Raw genomic sequence first — 17,211 nt, 5'->3', positions numbered from 1 at the left:
GTGTCTGGGCTGGGACGAGGTGCACTTGCGCACGTGTCGAGTCATCCAAAGGAGGGACTACTCCTCTGGCTCTGATTGCGCCGAGGGAGGATAGCACAACACATGCCGAAGTGTACCGCCTTGCGAGGAAAGCACTTCTCAACCCTCTCATGAAACGGAGGGCGCCTGTGCTCATTAAACCTATGGCGTGAAACAACACATCCCCGAAGGAGGAAACATTCTGCGGGAACGCTCCACACTCAGGGGGAGAAAAAAAACTTTTCGTCATTTGTGTATTAATAGGAGTCTTTTTTAAAAAAAAAAAATGACATGGTTTTTTTTTCTTTTTTTTTTGGGGGGGTGAGGAAAAAGTGACACATAAGAACTGCAAACATGCAGGATGGACTACACAGCGCATGCACTCCGTCGTGGCGCACTGCGCATTGATTCTCCAAGAAGGATGCCGCCCCCTGGTGTGGTGGTGACTACTAAGTTGTGAATGCATTGAGGCACACACGGTCTGTGTACGTAATGCTTTGCAGTTACACATGTGTGGCTTCTTTTATTTTTTTTTCCAGTTGGCTTCACTGGCTTGGTAGACAAAGGCACAACTTACTCTAGATAAGTTTGATAACGCTTGGGCCTGCCGCGCGAAACACACATGCGTGGCTCGCAAGTGGTTACGTGTTTGGGGACCTCTGAGCGGCGCGTCCGCCCTGCGGTCGCTCGACTGTTTTTTTTTCCGTTAGAAGTTATCCGCGATATTGGGCTGAATGGGTCATATTTTTACGCCGCTAATCCCTATATTCGCCTGATCCGTCCATACTTTTTGCATGTTATCCCCCTTGTCTGCTGGGCCGCTTGGCCGGTTCTCTACTACGCCGCTTTTATCTGCCCCCCTACTCCGTGACGTAGCAAACCGGGTGGTACTTGCTCGCGGGCTGCTTGAAGAAGTTGATCTGGCTCGTGTTCCCCTCAGAGACATCCTTAGTGATGCTGAAGTAAATGTCGTCCAATTTGGATTGTGAATTGCTCTCCTCCTCTGCGAAGCTACTAACCGCTTTGTTGTTCTGAGTGTATTGGCTAATATTGTCATAGTAATAAAAACCATACATGCATTCATTCATAAAAATCTGAATAATCTGTCCCTGCCTTATATGTTTGTTATTTACAATCTCTGTGTATACACACAGATTGCATTTAACTTTGGACTCATAGTCTTCGATGTCTTCACATTTAAATTCGACATTTTTTAAAATGCTCCTTGCGTAATTTCTGTACTTTTCTATGTACTTTAATTTTTCTTCAATTTCTTTATTTTTTTTTTTTTCTTCCTTTTTTTTTATTTCGTCAAAGTTGGAAATAGTGCTGCCGCTTCCGTTGCCGCTGCTACCACTCTCATCGATTCTGCTCATGGACTCGTCGAGGAGGTTTATTTCTCTCGTGAGGAGCTTCTGGATGGTAGCCTTATACATGTCCACGTCGCTCGTAGGCACATAAAACGTCTGCTTCAGTTCGTGATTCCTCTTGTCGTAAAAAAGGCACTTCGATATGTTGGACTTCCCCGTCACGCTGCTCACCAGCATTAGGAGGCCAACTACGATTGAGCACTTCATCAGCATCATGGTTTGCGCAGAGGAGGCTTACTTCAGAGGGGGGTAGCACTTGCAGCGCAGTTGGCGCTTCCTGGGGAGGAGAACGTACGGGGAACACACTGCGATAGAGGCCTCCTATTCTGCACACGTGTATGTGAAGCGAGGAAACAAATGCACACTACACTAACGAGTGGATGGCGACAGACCTATCCCTGTATCGACCCGTGTGCAGAGTGGCTTCAGGGCGGGACACTGTATCTGCTGCGATGGGGAAAGTTGGTCGTCTCCTCAAATCTGTGAAGTGAGGGAAAGGATGGGAGGCAAGCCAATTAGTCGCTACTAATCCTCACGAAAATGACCAAGTGGGAATGCCCTCTTGACACCGGCGCACAGTGGAGTAGTCTCACTCAAGGATGGTTCCCCCCCGTACGAAGCTGGGAGAACGTAGCTCGGAACGTAGCTGGGATGGGGGAATACACAGCCATCCACACAGTTGAGATAAGCCCAACAAGCAACGGCCTCGCATTCGATCTTACACAAAACGTGCAGAACTGGATCTCGCGAATGGTATGAACATGAGCATGCCCTCAGTGGATGCGTTGCTCTGCAGAGATTTACTCACCTGATTTTTTCTTTTTTTTTCTTTTCTTTTTCTTTTTTTTTCTTCTGTTTCTTTTATTTATTCCAATGGTTCTCTGTTCGAAGGGGGGGGCTTCTTAAAATAGCTGCTTTTTTTTTTTTTTTTTTTCAAAGCTCTTTCGTTTTGTTTAATCATTACATTTGTGTGGTTCTAAAATGGCTGGAAAAAAATACGAGAAGGGCGCAAAACAGGAAAGAAAAAAATGCCACACGGGGGGAGGGAGGACGAAGTGCGGCCGTGAGAACAAGGCAAGGGGGGAAGCGGGCTTTCGCGTGGGGGATGCACATACGGTGTGATGGGGGCATTTAACGAGGGGAGGATATACAATCACCACGCATGTGTTTTATTTTATTTTTTACTACTGAGGGGGGTGGGAAAATCCTGAGTGCCGCCCTGGCATGTGGCGTTTCCTAGCCTTGGGATCGGCTCACTGAGGAGGAGAAAAATACACGGCAATATATAAAGCCCTATCGCATGACACTACACCACTGCAAATGCACAGCGGCAATCGTTGCGCAAGCAACCATTCGATCCATGTGGCGCAAGCCGGGACAAGAGGCAACCCAACGGAAACGAACCGAACGAAGAGGGGATTCCTCTCCAGGTGCAAAGATAGTAGCCCCCATGCAATAACTCGAGTGCGCCATCTTACTAACCCGCCGATCCGTTGGGGGACTCACCAATTGCACAAACGGCGGCATATGAAGCGGACCGGGTACACCTTCCTCCAATACAACTGCACTCGGCACACCTGTTCGTTCAGCCCACGTGTTAAACCCCCCGTTTGAGGAAACGTCGTATGGTCTCGACGCGCCCGATGAAGCTGGCATGATTATGGGTATACAAAAAAAGAAAATAAAAACTTAGCAATAATGCGGCCCACCATTTCAGGGGCACTTTTTCTTTTTAAGTGGCCCACTCTGCACATGGTGAGATTACAATGGAAGCGTGATTGTCCCTGCGATTGGTATGATTTCTTCTTCCAGCTGCAGGGACAGTAACGTGCCAATCGGCAACGCGTAATATGAGGGGAAGTGGCCACGGGAGAGGATCCCCTCACCCCTTAATTGAACACACCATTAGTACAACGCCGCATGCTCAGGCAATGGCCACCACCCCGTTAGAAAATATCACAGAGGAGCCCATTTGAGCTGAACGAATTGCGCTTCACAGGAAGGTGATACAAAAAGGGAGACAACAGGGGAAACAACAAGGGATACATTTTCCACCGTCTTCACCATTTTTACCATTTTCACCACCGCGGCAACGGGTGAAGGGCGTGCACACGTGAGTGCGTCTTGACGTAGGAGGGACGTGTTTCCACCCACAACAGCGTCGGTTTCGCAGCTCAGAAAGAAGCAAAATTGAATAAAAAGGGAAAAAAATGAAAGGGGAATGAACAGAAGCGGACGCGCCAACAGAAGCTGAGTTAGTCGGGGGGGCTACTCCGCCTTCGCGCCGCCGTGAGGGTGCACATGGCCGGTCTAGGCGACCGACTTGCTGGACTGCTCCGCGCTCGAGCCCGCGCCACACAGGTGGCACCTCTGCGAGCAGGCGAAGTGGTGCCCGTGTTCGCACTTGCTCAGCCACAGCGCATCACCAAGGGCGGCGAAATCTTTGCTTTTCGGAGGCAGTTCCTTCTGTTCTTGCGGGGTGGGTTGACTTGGCTGATTGGGCTCACTCGGCTGAGCGTGTCGATGCCGGGTTGCCGCCGATCCCCCCTGCTTCCTCTTGGCGAACAGCTTCGTGTTGAAGGGGTGCGTGTGGTCCACGTGAAAATCCACCACGAGCCCCTTCTTCCTTTCAAATGTGTACGTCTCTATCTGTCTCTTTATCCGCTTCTCCGACACGTGGCAGTTGTCACTAAAGAGAGAGTACGTCTCCGTCAGGTTTTTTAAGAGTCCTATGAGAGGAGGTCTCACGAGCTTCACTTCAAACCTTCGATACTTGGCCAACAGCTGTCTGCAGATCCTCTGAACATGTCGATGTGAGCTTATGTTGATGGCGAAGAGGACTATTTGATCGAAGAGGTATCTAAAGAATGCAATCTCCTCTGGGGGGGGTGCCTCCTCGTAGGTCTTTTCTGAAGGTTGGCATTGTTCCGATGGTTCCCAGTGTCCCGATTGTTCTGACTGTCCCGATTGTTCTGACTGTCCCGATTGTTCTGACTGTCCCGATTGTTCTGACTGTCCCGATTGTTCTGACTGTCCCGATTGTCCCAACTGCTCCGATCGTTCTGACTGCCTTGACCGCCGCGAACCTGTGCAATGCCCCTTTTTTTCTCCAAAGAGGCATCGTTCACCTCGTTGCACCTGTGCCCCGCCTCCCACATGCTGGCAAACCCCGATGAAGCCCCTCACGCACTCGTTGACGATAAAAAACAGAACGTACTCATTAATCCGATCACAGTGCAGCTTGTTCCTCCGCAGGACAAAGGCCAGCATATAGGTGTACAGAAAAACGACATTGTATTCGCGGGTCAGAAAGATGCGGCACGCCTGGCGAAGGCGTGCCCGCTTTGCGTCTCCAATTGGGTCGGTCCGTTTCGGTTCCTCGATTGGGCCCCTCCCGATTGTGGCCGCCCTCTTCGGTCGTTTCCTTTTTGGCCTGCCCCCCCATCGAGGCGTCTTCACGAAGTAGCTCCCCAACGCGCTCCTATCCGCGGCGCTGTGCGCTCGGCCGAGTAGCCTCCCCACAAATGAGTCCCTCTCGGTGACGCCCCCCCCTAAGGCATCCTCCTGGTGTTGTAGCAGTTGCGGATGCTGCTCCTGCTGATGCTGCTCCTGCTGATGCTGCTCCTGCTGATGCTGCTCCTGCTGATGCTGCTCCCCCCTTGGGAGGACTACCCTGCGGACACTCCGCTTCAACGGCATGGCATACAAATCGTAGACATCGATTCGATTGCAAAATCTAACGGAGAAGACATCCCCGTAGGTAAGGTCCTCCGGCACATACCAATCTCCCCGTCGAAAAAAAATATCTTTCAGCTTTAAAATGTTTTCCTTGATAATCTTAAGACAGAGGTCTATGATATTTAGGAATTTCCCCTGCCGCTCATGGAGATGAAGCAACACATTGATGTTGCCATGACGCTCAAACAGATCCTTGTATTTCTCCACATGAAGATACTTAACGCACCTGTACACATGATCCCTCTTGTATTTACAGAGGAGAGTTAGGTACGCATAGAATATCTTTTCGTGGAGGTACCTCTGAATCGGGATGGGCATACGAGCCTGGTGTAGAAGGAGATAATACACTCGCTGCTTCACCACGTCGGAGAAGTGTCGGCATCGAATCAGTGTCGTAGTGAATACCTTACACAGGCTCATCAGGTGTGTCTTCCCCCATCGGCATTGCTTCTTCGGGTCTCCCTTCCTCATGCCGCTCTTGGTGGCACTGTTGGAGGCATTGTCCAGTGACTCCTTCGGAGCTGCTGCCCCCCGGAGCAGTCTCACCGTGCGATTATGAAACGCGGCATAGTTCCCCAGAATGTAGTCCACAAAGAAGTCTTCCATCACATCGATGTGCTCCAACACGTCCGCATAGAATAGGTATCCACGGAGCCTCTTCTTCACTTTCCTCTCTTTAAAAAAAAAAAAAATGTTTCCAAAAATATAGGCCTGCATGTTTCTCCACTGCCTCCTGCTTCTGTAATGATTCAGGACAACGTCATAACGACCGAAGTGATTCAGGAGGAGCAGATAGACCGGCTCGCACTTTCGCACTTGGGTGAAGAAGAGGATATATCGGAGAAGTTTCTCCACATCTCTCCTGCGGCGTCGATGCGGGGCTGTGTCTGTACGGAGCTGTGCGGGGCTCTCCACTGAGGGGAGCTCAGTAGAACACTCTTCTGGGAGGACCTTTGGAGGGCTCCCCTCTGAGAGGACCTCTGGATGACTCCCCTCTGAGTGAACCTTTGGATGACTCCCCTCTGAGCGAATCTTTGAGGGCCTCCCCTTCTCACGCTTTTCCTCCCCAGGGGACCGCCCCCCCCCGTGCAGCACCAACAGCCTCTTCACGTACAGCAGCAGGATATACCCGCAGTTCCTCCTGCAGAACTTGACACAGAAAATGTCGCCCTGGTTTTGCTCCTTCTTTGTCTTCCCAGCTGGGGTTGGTTCCCCCCCGGAAGGTACTCCCCCGGATGAGATGTTCCCCGATGAGATGCTCCCCGATGAGAAGCTCCCTGTTGAGGTTCCCGCTGCGGATTTCCCCGCACGCCTGGAGGGAACCCTCTTAAACGCGCAGCCGTCACCACGTCTCTCTAGTCGCGTTACCCGTTCATTCGGCACGGTGCAGTGGCCTCTCCAGTGGTTCTTCTTTTCCGTCCGCTCCTCGCCACTGGCCCCATCACCCCTATGCTGACGAAGCAGGGCAGCCACGTCGACGTTGTACACCGCTCCCAACAGGTAATTCACCAAATTGCCCTGCGGTGAAGATATCCCCTCAACGTTCTTCCTGATTTGCCTCTTCTTTACGCGCAAGTTGCTCTCCTTCAAACGAAAGGTTCGAAAGAAGTGTTCTTCTTTCACGTGTCGCCTGCTCCTATTCAGATAAGTCTGATTCGCAAAGTGAAAACACATTTTGGTGAGTTTCTCGAAGCGGCGCCTTCCTTTGGTTGATCCGATCGGATGCTCTTGGGACCCCCCCCCACAGGATAGTCGCAATAGGAAGTTTACAAAATGGACCCCCAAGAGATAATCGAAGGAGTAATCACCACATCCACTCTGAAGGATGAAAAAGAGAATCAACAAATACGTTATTGAGGAAGCCATTTCCTTCCTATGTCTGTTTATATAAAAAAGCTGCAACGTAATCCACCTGACTATGCTTGAGAGATTTTTCTGTACATGGGTGTGTCTCTCCATTTCGATCACATGGGCCAGCCTGAAACAAAGGTCACTAACTTCATCGTAGTCTTTCCATCTGTTAACAGCGATAAGGACTTGTCTATAAATCTGGACGCACGTCTCCTCTGATAAGTTATTCATCAAGACCTTTCTCAAGTACATGACGTAAAAGAGAAAAGTTATGACCATGTGCAGGTAAAAATAGCACAAATTACGAATCAACAGATTAACCACATCGTAGTGATCGATGAAGTCATATTGGAAGAAGGTACGATTTAAGAGATAAAAGGTGTCCTTTAATGATAGCTGCAGGAGGAGGAAGATGCCGTTTTTGTCGAGGTTAAAATAATCGTTCATCTGTATGCTATGTACCCTCTGTTGGTCGTTTCTTCCTGGCCGGCAGGTGGCTTCTTCGTCTGCGCTTCCCCCCGGGGAGGAGAGAAATTCCAGAGGGCTTCCCCTATCACCAGTGAGGCGGCCAACAGGGCTACCGCCGATAACACTGCTAACGCCGCTAACCCCGCTAACCCGACAGTCGGCTCCATCTAGGAGGTACCGCCAGAGCGACAGAATGTTCCGGTTCAACGTGCAGTGGTTCTCTCTCACCACGCGAAAAGGAGAAAAGATAAAAAAGACATCTCTGTAATTCAGCGTGTCGTCGAACTGGTAACTCGTGTGCACGTCTGAATGGCAACTCCTCAGAGTGATGCCCTCCTCCAAAGGAACTGCAAATCGGTTCAAGCTGATGCTGAAGGGTAGTTTAAACATGATGGAGAAGACGTAGTCGAAGATAAAATACGAATGGTAGAAATTTCGGTACATGTACATGGGCAGGTAAATCGGAAGCTCGTCTGTCCTCAAGCCGCTACATCTGCAGAAGCTGTAAAACAGATTATTCTTTTTTCTGATAAGATAAGAAATGAAAAACTCTGCTGTGGTGATTCTGTCCTCATTATGTTTGTTGTAAAGGAAGGCACTGAGATGAATCGGCAGATGCGAAATGATCCCTTCTATGTCCCCTTCCAGGCTTATGCTCTCAAAAAGGCGGAAGAACATCTCCACTATGCACACGAAGGCATAGACCCTTGGGATTTTCCTCCAAATGTCCTTCGCGCCTAGGTGGTGGCGGTACAGGTGCGTGTCCAAGTCGGGGCAGCATTGGTCGGGGAAGTGTTGCTCAGGCAAGTGTTGCTCGGGGAGCTCTCCATCACGTTCATCGGCACGCCGGCCAATACATACATAGTCCTGCCCGACAACACGTTCATCCTCCTGGCCGCTAATACTTTCATCGCCACGCCCGCTAATACTTCCATCGCTACTATGGCCGCCCATTCCCAAAGGCGAGAATACAACCTCACTCAGACGCTTCTCATTTAGATACTTCCCATTCGGTGGCTCCCCACTCAGGCCACCGCCTCCCACCCCAACGAGGCTGCAAAAGAACAGAAATACATCGTAACATGAGTCGTCGTACTCGGAGAAGATCCTGTACAGCCGCTTGAAGTGTTCCGTCAGACTAGACACAACAGAATGGTGAGTCATTCCAATCCTCTTCCTCACGATGTATTCCTCGATGAGATGGAAATAGATAATCTCTGCACCGAACCGCCTAAGCAGCTGAAACATGTGCTCGTAAAGGTTCATATTGAAATGGATACTGATCTCTATGCCGAGGAGACACAATTTCTGGAGCTCCCCGATGCAATTAGGTGAGATCACTCTCCCATCGATAAGGACCTGTCCCCTTTCAGAGTGCAGTTCTTCCTCAGGGTTGGCTCCTCCACGGGAGGGGAGTAACCACTCCGGGACGTCTTCTTCCTGACCGATGGGCACTTTATCATTTAACGCAACAGTGACAGATTCAGACATCGACCGGTCCATCGACGGAGAAGCGGTGGACTCAGAAGATGCTCCCATTATCTCGACACTCCCTGAGACACTGTTCGATGTGTGGATGCACCGATTGGAAACGTTTTTTGTTTTCACTTCTCCATCCTGATCGCACTCCCTATTTTGGACCTCCACATGGTAAATGCTGTTGCGTGGATCCCTCCCAAACTTGTTTCCGTTTCTTATTATATCGTTCATTCTTCTTTCGAAGAGGAAGTGGAACAGCGGCTTCAGCTTGTCCCTTCTTTCGTCCTCATCCACAGGGAAGTCCGTCAGCGCGCAGCAGTTTCCCTGCGAGGGGGAGTGGGGAGCGGCGCGGAATGATGAGCAGAGGTGAGGAGTGATCCGCAGCGGTAGGAAAGTCTCCCCCTCTCCCACACACTTACCCTGTACAAGTGCAGCATCAGGGCCAGCAGCAGGCCATACCTGTGATGGCTGAAAAGCAGGTAAATCAAATAAACCAGCGAATTCACCACCACAAGGTCAAGTCGATCTCCGTCCAAAACGTAAATGTAGAGGAGGTTAACGTAGAAATGTGTGACTCGTCCAGAAGGGGCGGCGTGGATGGAAGGATCACCGAGCTGAGTACCACCATGATGGGCACTCTCTTTTGTGGCACCCCCATTCCATGCTTCCTCTCTTGTTGCACCCCCATTCCCTGCTTCCTCTCTTGTTGTACCCCCTTCTGCCCCCCCATTGAGCGCATAAAAGATCCGCCTCGCCACTTCGTCATCCCTGTTGATTTTGACCAACTTAACCTTCACCTTTATGGCATCACGATAAACTTCAAACGTCTTTCCTTCGTCATGTATCTTCCAGCACTTGGCGTCCCTCACTGGTTTCTTAAAAAAAAACAGGAGAGTAAATTCATTCTTCACGGAGAGCACCTGGAATACGTGCAGCTCCTTCTCCCCGTAAGTGACCAGAATGTCGTTTCGGACGCATCTAATAAGCTGCACGGTGTGACTCATCATAAATCTCTTCCGAATAACAATATGAGTGGAATGCTCCAATATTGCTATCTTCCTTCCGTAGGCCAGACAGAAGAGGTTATCCCCTTGTAGGGGGCACAAGAATGGGATGTGATGCGTCGGTGAGGAGATGCCAAACCTGGCTGGCTCGCTACCATGTGGGGAATCCATCACTTGGGCGTCTTTCTGGGTCACCTCCGCACCGAGGACATCCCCCTGTGAGTCAATCTGAAGAACGAAGTGGACTTTCCCACTGACCTTATGGTGAACCGACACTCTGTTCTTAAAAGAGAGTATAATCCAGTCACCACAAAAGGAGACATTTAAAATGCGCTGCCTAAATTGGATGTCCTTAACGACAGTGAAGAGATCACCCTTAAAAAACTTGCCGTTCCGATGAAGCAAAAAAAGATTGCGATGACTGACATGGATCATCCTCTTGTCGCTATGTAGGTAGGCTTCTAACAGGTCATTCTCCTTTAGAAGGGATTCACTCTGATGAGGATAGCTCCCGCTAAAATTCATCTGAATCGTTCCATTCATAAAACCTAGTTGGTACACAAATGTGCCTGTCTCTGTACATACACACAGATGATTCGACACGTTAAGGTGGATGCTCTTGATTTTTCTCCACGAGGGGTCCCTAATGATGTGAAAGGGGTGTGCTCGCCAGTCGAGCTTAATCCTTTTACAGTTCGTTTCGAACCCAGGGCATGTTAAGTCATCCAGGAATCTCCTCAATTGCTCCTCGTTCGTCGTCTTGCTCTCTTTGTCTTTAAAAAAAATGACCCCATTTAGACTTAGCACCTTGTGACTGAACACGTGCACCTCGTCCTCTTCTCTTTGAAGACATACGAAGTGGTTGTTGCAGGTGAAGCGGCAAGTGGGAGGAGGACTCCGATGAGGGGCTCCTCCTCTCTGGGGGGTGACTTCTCTGTGTCGGGTACCTCCCCCCTCCGCGCCACCAGCCGAACAATTCTCGGGTCTGCAACCCCACCCGTCAAACACGTACACATTTTTGTAGCACAAAATCTGCATGCATCTGTCGTTTCTCCTGTCACAGACAAGTTTAGCGACGTCCCTCAGCTTCGCCACTCTTGTCTTGCGTATGGTGCACTCGGTGTAGAGAAGGTTTGCGACGTCCTGTGAGGAGGCCACGTCTGTCTTTGCCTTGGCCGTGTGTGTGTTTGGCATGCTGGATGCTTCACCACTCATGGTTTGCTTCTCAGTTGGCTGACTTCCCGCCCTTGCGCTCTGGTAGAGGTACCTATATACCACATTCCTCATGCGCGTCCTCATCTTCGTCAGGCGGTACTTGTCCCGCTTCAGAAACGCGTGCAGTTCCCCTGCGGTCAGGTTTAGCGCGCGGCGATCCGGCAGGCTGCGCCTCCTCACCGCACGTGGCTGCTTCGGTTGCTCACTTGGCTTCTCAGCCCCCTCCGCCTCCCCATTTGGCTGTTCGTCGCTTTCTATCTCCCCACTTGAGTGCTCCTCCTCGCTTAACAGCCAGTCCTCTCCCCCCCCGCCGTCCCCGTTTATTATCTCGTCGGCCTTCCTATAAACCATTTTTTTCTCTTTTTCGTCGAGGCTCTCTCCCAGAGGATCCTCCTCGCCTGCGCTGTCCTCACCACGTAGGGAAGCCTCATTCCTTGGGGACACCTCACCACGGAGGAATGAATCATTACTTGGGCCGAACTCCTCGCCTATGCTGTCGTCATCAAACAGGGATGCATCATTACTTTGGCGAGCCTCCTCACCACGCAGGGATTCATCATTACTTTGGCGGGCCTCCTCACCACGTAGGGACATTTCTCCCGCTTCGCGATTATCCTCGCTCGATGGTGCACCCCCTTCATGGTGCCGCCTCTCCACATCATCTAAACTCTCCTGGGTTGACTTCCATGGGGCATCTTCACTTTCGTAGCTGCGGCGAAAGTGAGGGGCCGCATAAACTAGTTCCTCTGCCTCACTTGCGACATGTTGTCCTCTGTCCGTGACACCAAATGGTGAATCATTCACCCTGGGGCTGATGTCTGCCCTTGCCTTATCCGGAGGGGTCAACAATCTTTTCATTCGCCCTCCGTGTGGATAAGCCAGTTGATTAATCACTGAATAGGGGGGTTCCCCACCCGAGTCGTCCTCTTGAGATGCCCTTCTAGCCTGTTGCGGTTCTCGCCTGGAGGATGCTTGCTCGATCCCTTCTTCCGTCCTCTCCCATGCAGTGACGACTTCCACCGCAGCGCTCGTTTGGCCTTTTTCATCTCGATTGAAGCCTCCCCCTTGGTGTTTCATCCTGCTTCCGCATGTGCCGTCGGTAATATTCTTTTCCTTCCCCTAGGGGAGCATACCTTCGTGGTTAACTGCAGAAGTCACCTCCCCGTGACTACTCTTCACAGTTGGAACGTCTTATTGGGAGAACTCCCCTCCTCCGCAACACTTGTCGCAAAAAATGAGGTGTGTCCTTCTTTCCTGCTCCACTTCCTTCCTTGAGGGTGTGTTCCATCACAGTGGTCATTCGTTTTTTTTCTTCTTTCTATTTTCCTTTCAATTATGTGTTACTTAGCGGGTATTTTTTTTTTTCTTTTTTTTCCCCTTTTGGGCGTTTTCCTATTCATTCGCGTGATGTATAAAATGGTGGGTGAGGTTCCCACGCGAGCATTGAGCTGTTCCTTTGGAGGAACTGCGCGGATGGTACCACTTCACCCAGTCGCTCGAGGCAGACCCTCGAAGGAGGAGCATTCTCCTTCTTTATCCCTATCGCTATTCCCATCGCTATCCCGTTTGTCCTGCACCCGCCCCGCGATTGTTTCTACATCACCCGGAGGAAAATCTCCAGAAGCGTTTTTTTTTTTTTTTCATTGTTGCTTTTAACCTGCACGTGTTCATACATAATTGGATGACGTGTTGCCAGCCCAAAGGAGATCTCACTTGGAGCGGAAAAAAAAAAAAAAAAAAAAAAGAACATGCCAGTTTGGGATATCCCTGGAAAAGGGGAGCAGGACACACTTTAAAGGTGTTAAGTCAAAATGGGGCAATTAATTTATGCATTATAGCGCGTCACTCTGCCACTCCGTTGCTCCTCCAATCATCCTTTTTTTATAACAAGTTTGGGCAGCTCGCGTAGTTATCACCTCAAGGTGCGAAAAGCACAAATGGGGAGTAATGTTAAGCCCCTTCTGAATGGCAATGACAGTTTGCTTCCTATCGTTGCGATTGTTCTGTTTACTATGTTTTTCCATCTCAAAAGGGGCAGACATGTCAGCTGAGGCAAGCTCGCCCTATGACAGCGGCCGCCCCATTCCTGTGTCTGCACTGTCGGACCCTCGCAGCGGGGATAGAGATATGCGACTCACAGATATTTGGACTGAGCTTGAAAACTTATTGGAGTGATGGACGCGTTGGAAGAGTTGTTCGCGTTTGAAGAGTTGTTCGCGTTTGAAGAGTTGTTCGCGTTTGAAGAGTTGTTCGCGTTTGAAGAGTTGTGCCCGTTGGAAGCGATCGGAGCGATCGGTCTGTATCCCCCTGAAAAGTCCAGTGGGAGGGGGTCCAAAAGAAAAGAAAACATACACTAGGAGGAACAAATCAACATATTGAGAGGAACGCCCCCGCATGTAAAAGTCACGTCTCTCCCGTTTGGGGAATAGAGGTTTGCTCTTTTCTCGCCTGACCCGTGCAGGTGAATACACCCAGCACATGTCGTGAGGGTCCACCGCCCAAGGGGCAACGGCGCGGAGGGTGGTATGCATATCTGTGTCCAAAGAAAATTACAATGAGGACCTCTCTGGTGTAAAAATCTCTGGGAGAGCTCATCAGTAGGAGCCCCCACAGAAGGGGCGGACCTATTACACGAGTCCATACCGGTTGCGTAACGACTGGAGAGTTCCTCGCGAATCGTTCATGGGGGGTATATGTCCCTTGACAGACTGCGCATCGGTACAGATGCTGATCAAATTGACAGGACGGGTCCTTCTTTGCATCTTTGGCCGGGGAAAGACACAGAAGAGGGCTGCTCGAGAAGCGGCTTCTTTGGGCGAGGCGTCCGCACATGTACGGCGTGCAGATCATCATCCTAGCGGCAGCTTGTACCAGCAGCAGTGTATCCTAGGAGTAGCCTGTCCCCCCCCCCCTTCATCCCTTCTCCTCGGACCCATGCAACGCACCACTCGGATTGCACATTCGCCTGTACAACTGCTTCTGCATTTTTTGATAATCGGCTCGCTCCACTTGTTCCTTCCTTTCTAAACTTATCACCTCTGCATTCCCCTTGTCGATTCGTTTGACCATCTGCAGATTCTCTCTGCATTTGTCGAACTCCTGTGATGGTGGAAATGAGGAAGGAGGGAACATGTGGCGTGTAGGAAGAAGTGGAATGGCGGAAGAGGTCGAAGGGACAATCTATGATGGGCAAATAACAAACATCTGTTGCGTAACAGAGGGTGCCCCCTTCCCTTATGCAGCACCTCACCTGCAGCATCAGATAGGAATGCGCCCTGCGGAGAAAAAGCTTCACCAATGTATCTCTGCTGAGCATGCACGTGCCGTCTTCGCGCGCCTTTGCGAGTGTGTCTTCCTCCTGCTTCGTATTCGTTGTGATCGTTGCGGGTGCCTCCTCCGCCTCCTTAGCGTCCACCTCGTAGCGACTAAGCACTCCGTCCAGGTCAGTCACGCCCTCCAAAATGATGTCGCACTGGTTAATGCACTCATGGAATTCGCCTTTTTTGAAGTGGTAAAGGGATATGTTCAGGCGCAAGCTAAGTTGCATGTCTGTGTTCTTCTTCGTCGGGAATCCCCTCATGGAGTATTTAATGCATTCCTTCAGTGCCTGTCTCCAAAGGGCGTTCGCCTCCTCCGCATCGCCCTTTCGTGGGGGAGGATCAGTGGGCGATGTTAGTGCATGCGTGGACAGCGACGTCTGCACAAGGCTCTGCCTCCTCACAGGCAAACACATGCCACAGGCAGATGCAGACAGATGTAGATAAACGACACAGACGGATAAAGACCGAGGAAAACTCAGAAGGGGAATACCCTTACCTTCGCCCATTTGGCGTTGGCCTCCTTCTTCAGCTCCTCCGGGTCCTCATCCACCGTAAGCAGCATTACGTTCCGCTGTAAAAAGGTATACACGGATAGTTCCCTTCGTTTACAGCGTCTCTGTACGCCTTTCTGCGGCTTCGCTCTGCGCCAGTTTGGAGCCCCTATCGCTACCCGCTATGTGGACTGTCCAGAGTTCCGACTCAGGGAGACGCTGAGCCTGGCGGAGGGCGAACAACGTTACGAGCTCTGCTTGCTCAATTGCTCCAGCAGGAAGGCCTAGCGAGGGGAAAGCACAAAAAGAAGAGAAGGATGTGAAGGGAGGAGAAGTGATACGAGGGGAGGCGACGGTATCCATGTGGACGGGCTTCTCAAGCGGACTATGCAGAGACGCACTTCTCCTTTGCTTCTCTTTTCCTTCCCCTTTCCCCTCTGAGACCCACCTTCAGCTGCAGGAAGGCCCTGAAACGTGGGGAGGATACCTTCTTCTCATCGAATGTCATTTCGCTGAACGTTTTGCTGCAGTCCTCAGGGGAAAAGATATTGTCCCTGGGGGGGCCATGCGGAGGGGGGGAAGCACATGAAGCGAGTGAAGCAGGTGGAGTGGGGCGAGAGGAGTGGTGTAAAGGAAGAGGAACGGAACATGCGACATGTGCAAAATGAGCCAATCGTGCAAAACGTGGAGAGCGCGCATGATGCAGCCGCGGGACCAAACAAATGGCCATGTGTGTGTAACCTACCAGCCAAAGTCAGTCGACCCTCGGGGACCGGCAATCCTTCCCTAAAAAAAAAAAAAAAAAAAAAAAAATTCCATGACGTTATTGTCGGAGAAAGGAAAAGAGAAGAACCAACCGTTACACTATTTTTTTTTTTTTTTTTCTCATCCGATGGACAACTGCTCCGAGGGGTCACGTGGCTGGGTTCCCTGAGGACAACTTGCTGATGAATGAGAACATCCAGGGGAAAGACGTTACCTGGGTGACGCCCTCGAAGGAGTGCAACTCCTTCCCGTCGTACACGGAATACACGCAAATGGCATGGCACTTGTCATTCTGCAAATGGGGTGAGGGCGAGCAATGAAACGTGAAGGGGCAAGACGGAGCGGCCATGCAAAGCAGCCACGCAAAGCGGCCAATGGGTGGAAAGAAAGCCACACCCCCGGCAGATCCCACACTGCTACTTGGCAGCCGATATGATCACCCTCACTAAACTGTCACCCCGCGCCGGGGATGGACTCACCTGGAGCTTCATCGCCACGTCCACGATTCCCTGCGAGCCCAAACTCTTATGCATCCATTTGCTGAAACGGGGCCAGGAAAAGCGATGCGGTCATTGTTTCACACTGGAGGCTCACCAGAGGAAGTGAGGGGGAAAGTGATTCCCACCAACAGGAGCAGCAGAAGTAGTAGAAGCAGAAGCAGAGGAAGCCTCACCATCACCTCTGCCTCTTAGCCAATGAAGGCGCATGCATCGTTGCTGATCTCGCCACTCTGCACCGTACATATATGGACCGGGAAAGGAACCCAGGCAATCCATATACAGTCCTGTGTCGTCTGTGATGACTAGCTTCCGTGTGGCTTGACTCTCCCCCGAGGCATTAGTGCTGAGAATCTCATGAGCACTCTTTGCCTTGTGCTCGTTTATCTTGACGATGTCGTTGGACTGCATTTCGATCACTGAGAGGGGGGGTAGGAGAGGCACAAGGGGAAAGGATATGTGTGCTTTGTACAGTCCGGTGTAGAGGTGACTGTACAGTTGGGCGGTGAGGTAACTGTACGGTTGGGCGGCGAGGTAACTGTACGTTCGTGTGTCTGGGGGAGACGGCGAAGCGCTCCCTCCTTGAGATAAATGGGGGACAGCCCCCTCACCCCACTCTCCCTACGCACAGTCAATGTCGGCGAAGTGAAAATCGAGCTCGCCATTCATGTGCCGCTGGAACTCCAGTCTTTTGTGTTTGTTGCCGGTGACAAGGTATATCTCCATGGGGGGTCAAATTGGAAGTGAGTCCGATCAGCAGGTAGAAGTGGGCCCGGTCAGCAGTTAGAAGCCGATCGGGTGACTAGTTCGACGTGGGGCAGCAACCCGTTGCACGAATAGGCCACCCAACAGAGAGGCACGAAACGGAGAACAGCGCAATTGCCGATGGGTCACTGGAGGAGAGTTTCTTCCAAATGGGTCACTAGTTGGTGATCAGGAGGGGCAAACAGAGCACTCAGAAGGAACATCACACGATGACCACCTTGGAAGAAAAA

At 51.0% G+C, this 17,211-nt stretch overlaps 3 protein-coding genes across 3 annotated transcripts; all 3 read right to left on the bottom strand.

Annotated features, from left to right (window-relative positions):
• Nucleotides 1-878: 878 nt before the first annotated feature.
• Nucleotides 879-1,604, bottom strand: C922_04372 (hypothetical protein; the record flags this gene model as incomplete). Its single annotated transcript, XM_008819955.1, has 1 exon — nt 879-1,604. One exon carries the CDS (start codon nt 1,602-1,604, stop codon nt 879-881), a length of 726 nt encoding a protein of 241 aa, XP_008818177.1.
• A 2,094-nt stretch (nt 1,605-3,698) lies between these two features.
• C922_04371 (hypothetical protein) lies at nt 3,699-12,220 on the bottom strand (the record flags this gene model as incomplete). The annotated part of the gene is made up of 2 exons (XM_008819954.1): nt 3,699-9,248; nt 9,344-12,220. The coding sequence occupies 2 exons, from the start codon at nt 12,218-12,220 to the stop codon at nt 3,699-3,701; spliced, it is 8,427 nt and encodes a 2,808-aa protein (XP_008818176.1).
• A 1,836-nt stretch (nt 12,221-14,056) lies between these two features.
• On the bottom strand, nt 14,057-16,942 carry C922_04370 (hypothetical protein; the record flags this gene model as incomplete). Its single annotated transcript, XM_008819953.1, has 9 exons — nt 14,057-14,242; nt 14,394-14,786; nt 14,960-15,034; nt 15,403-15,508; nt 15,700-15,740; nt 15,934-16,011; nt 16,199-16,259; nt 16,461-16,635; nt 16,846-16,942. 9 exons carry the CDS (start codon nt 16,940-16,942, stop codon nt 14,057-14,059), a joined length of 1,212 nt encoding a protein of 403 aa, XP_008818175.1.
• Between the last annotated feature and the right edge of the window lie 269 nt (nt 16,943-17,211).

Source organism: Plasmodium inui, assembly GCF_000524495.1.
Source record: "Plasmodium inui San Antonio 1 unplaced genomic scaffold supercont1.22, whole genome shotgun sequence".
Taxonomy (NCBI): domain Eukaryota; phylum Apicomplexa; class Aconoidasida; order Haemosporida; family Plasmodiidae; genus Plasmodium; species Plasmodium inui.
This window is presented reverse-complemented; position numbering and strand designations above follow the sequence as displayed.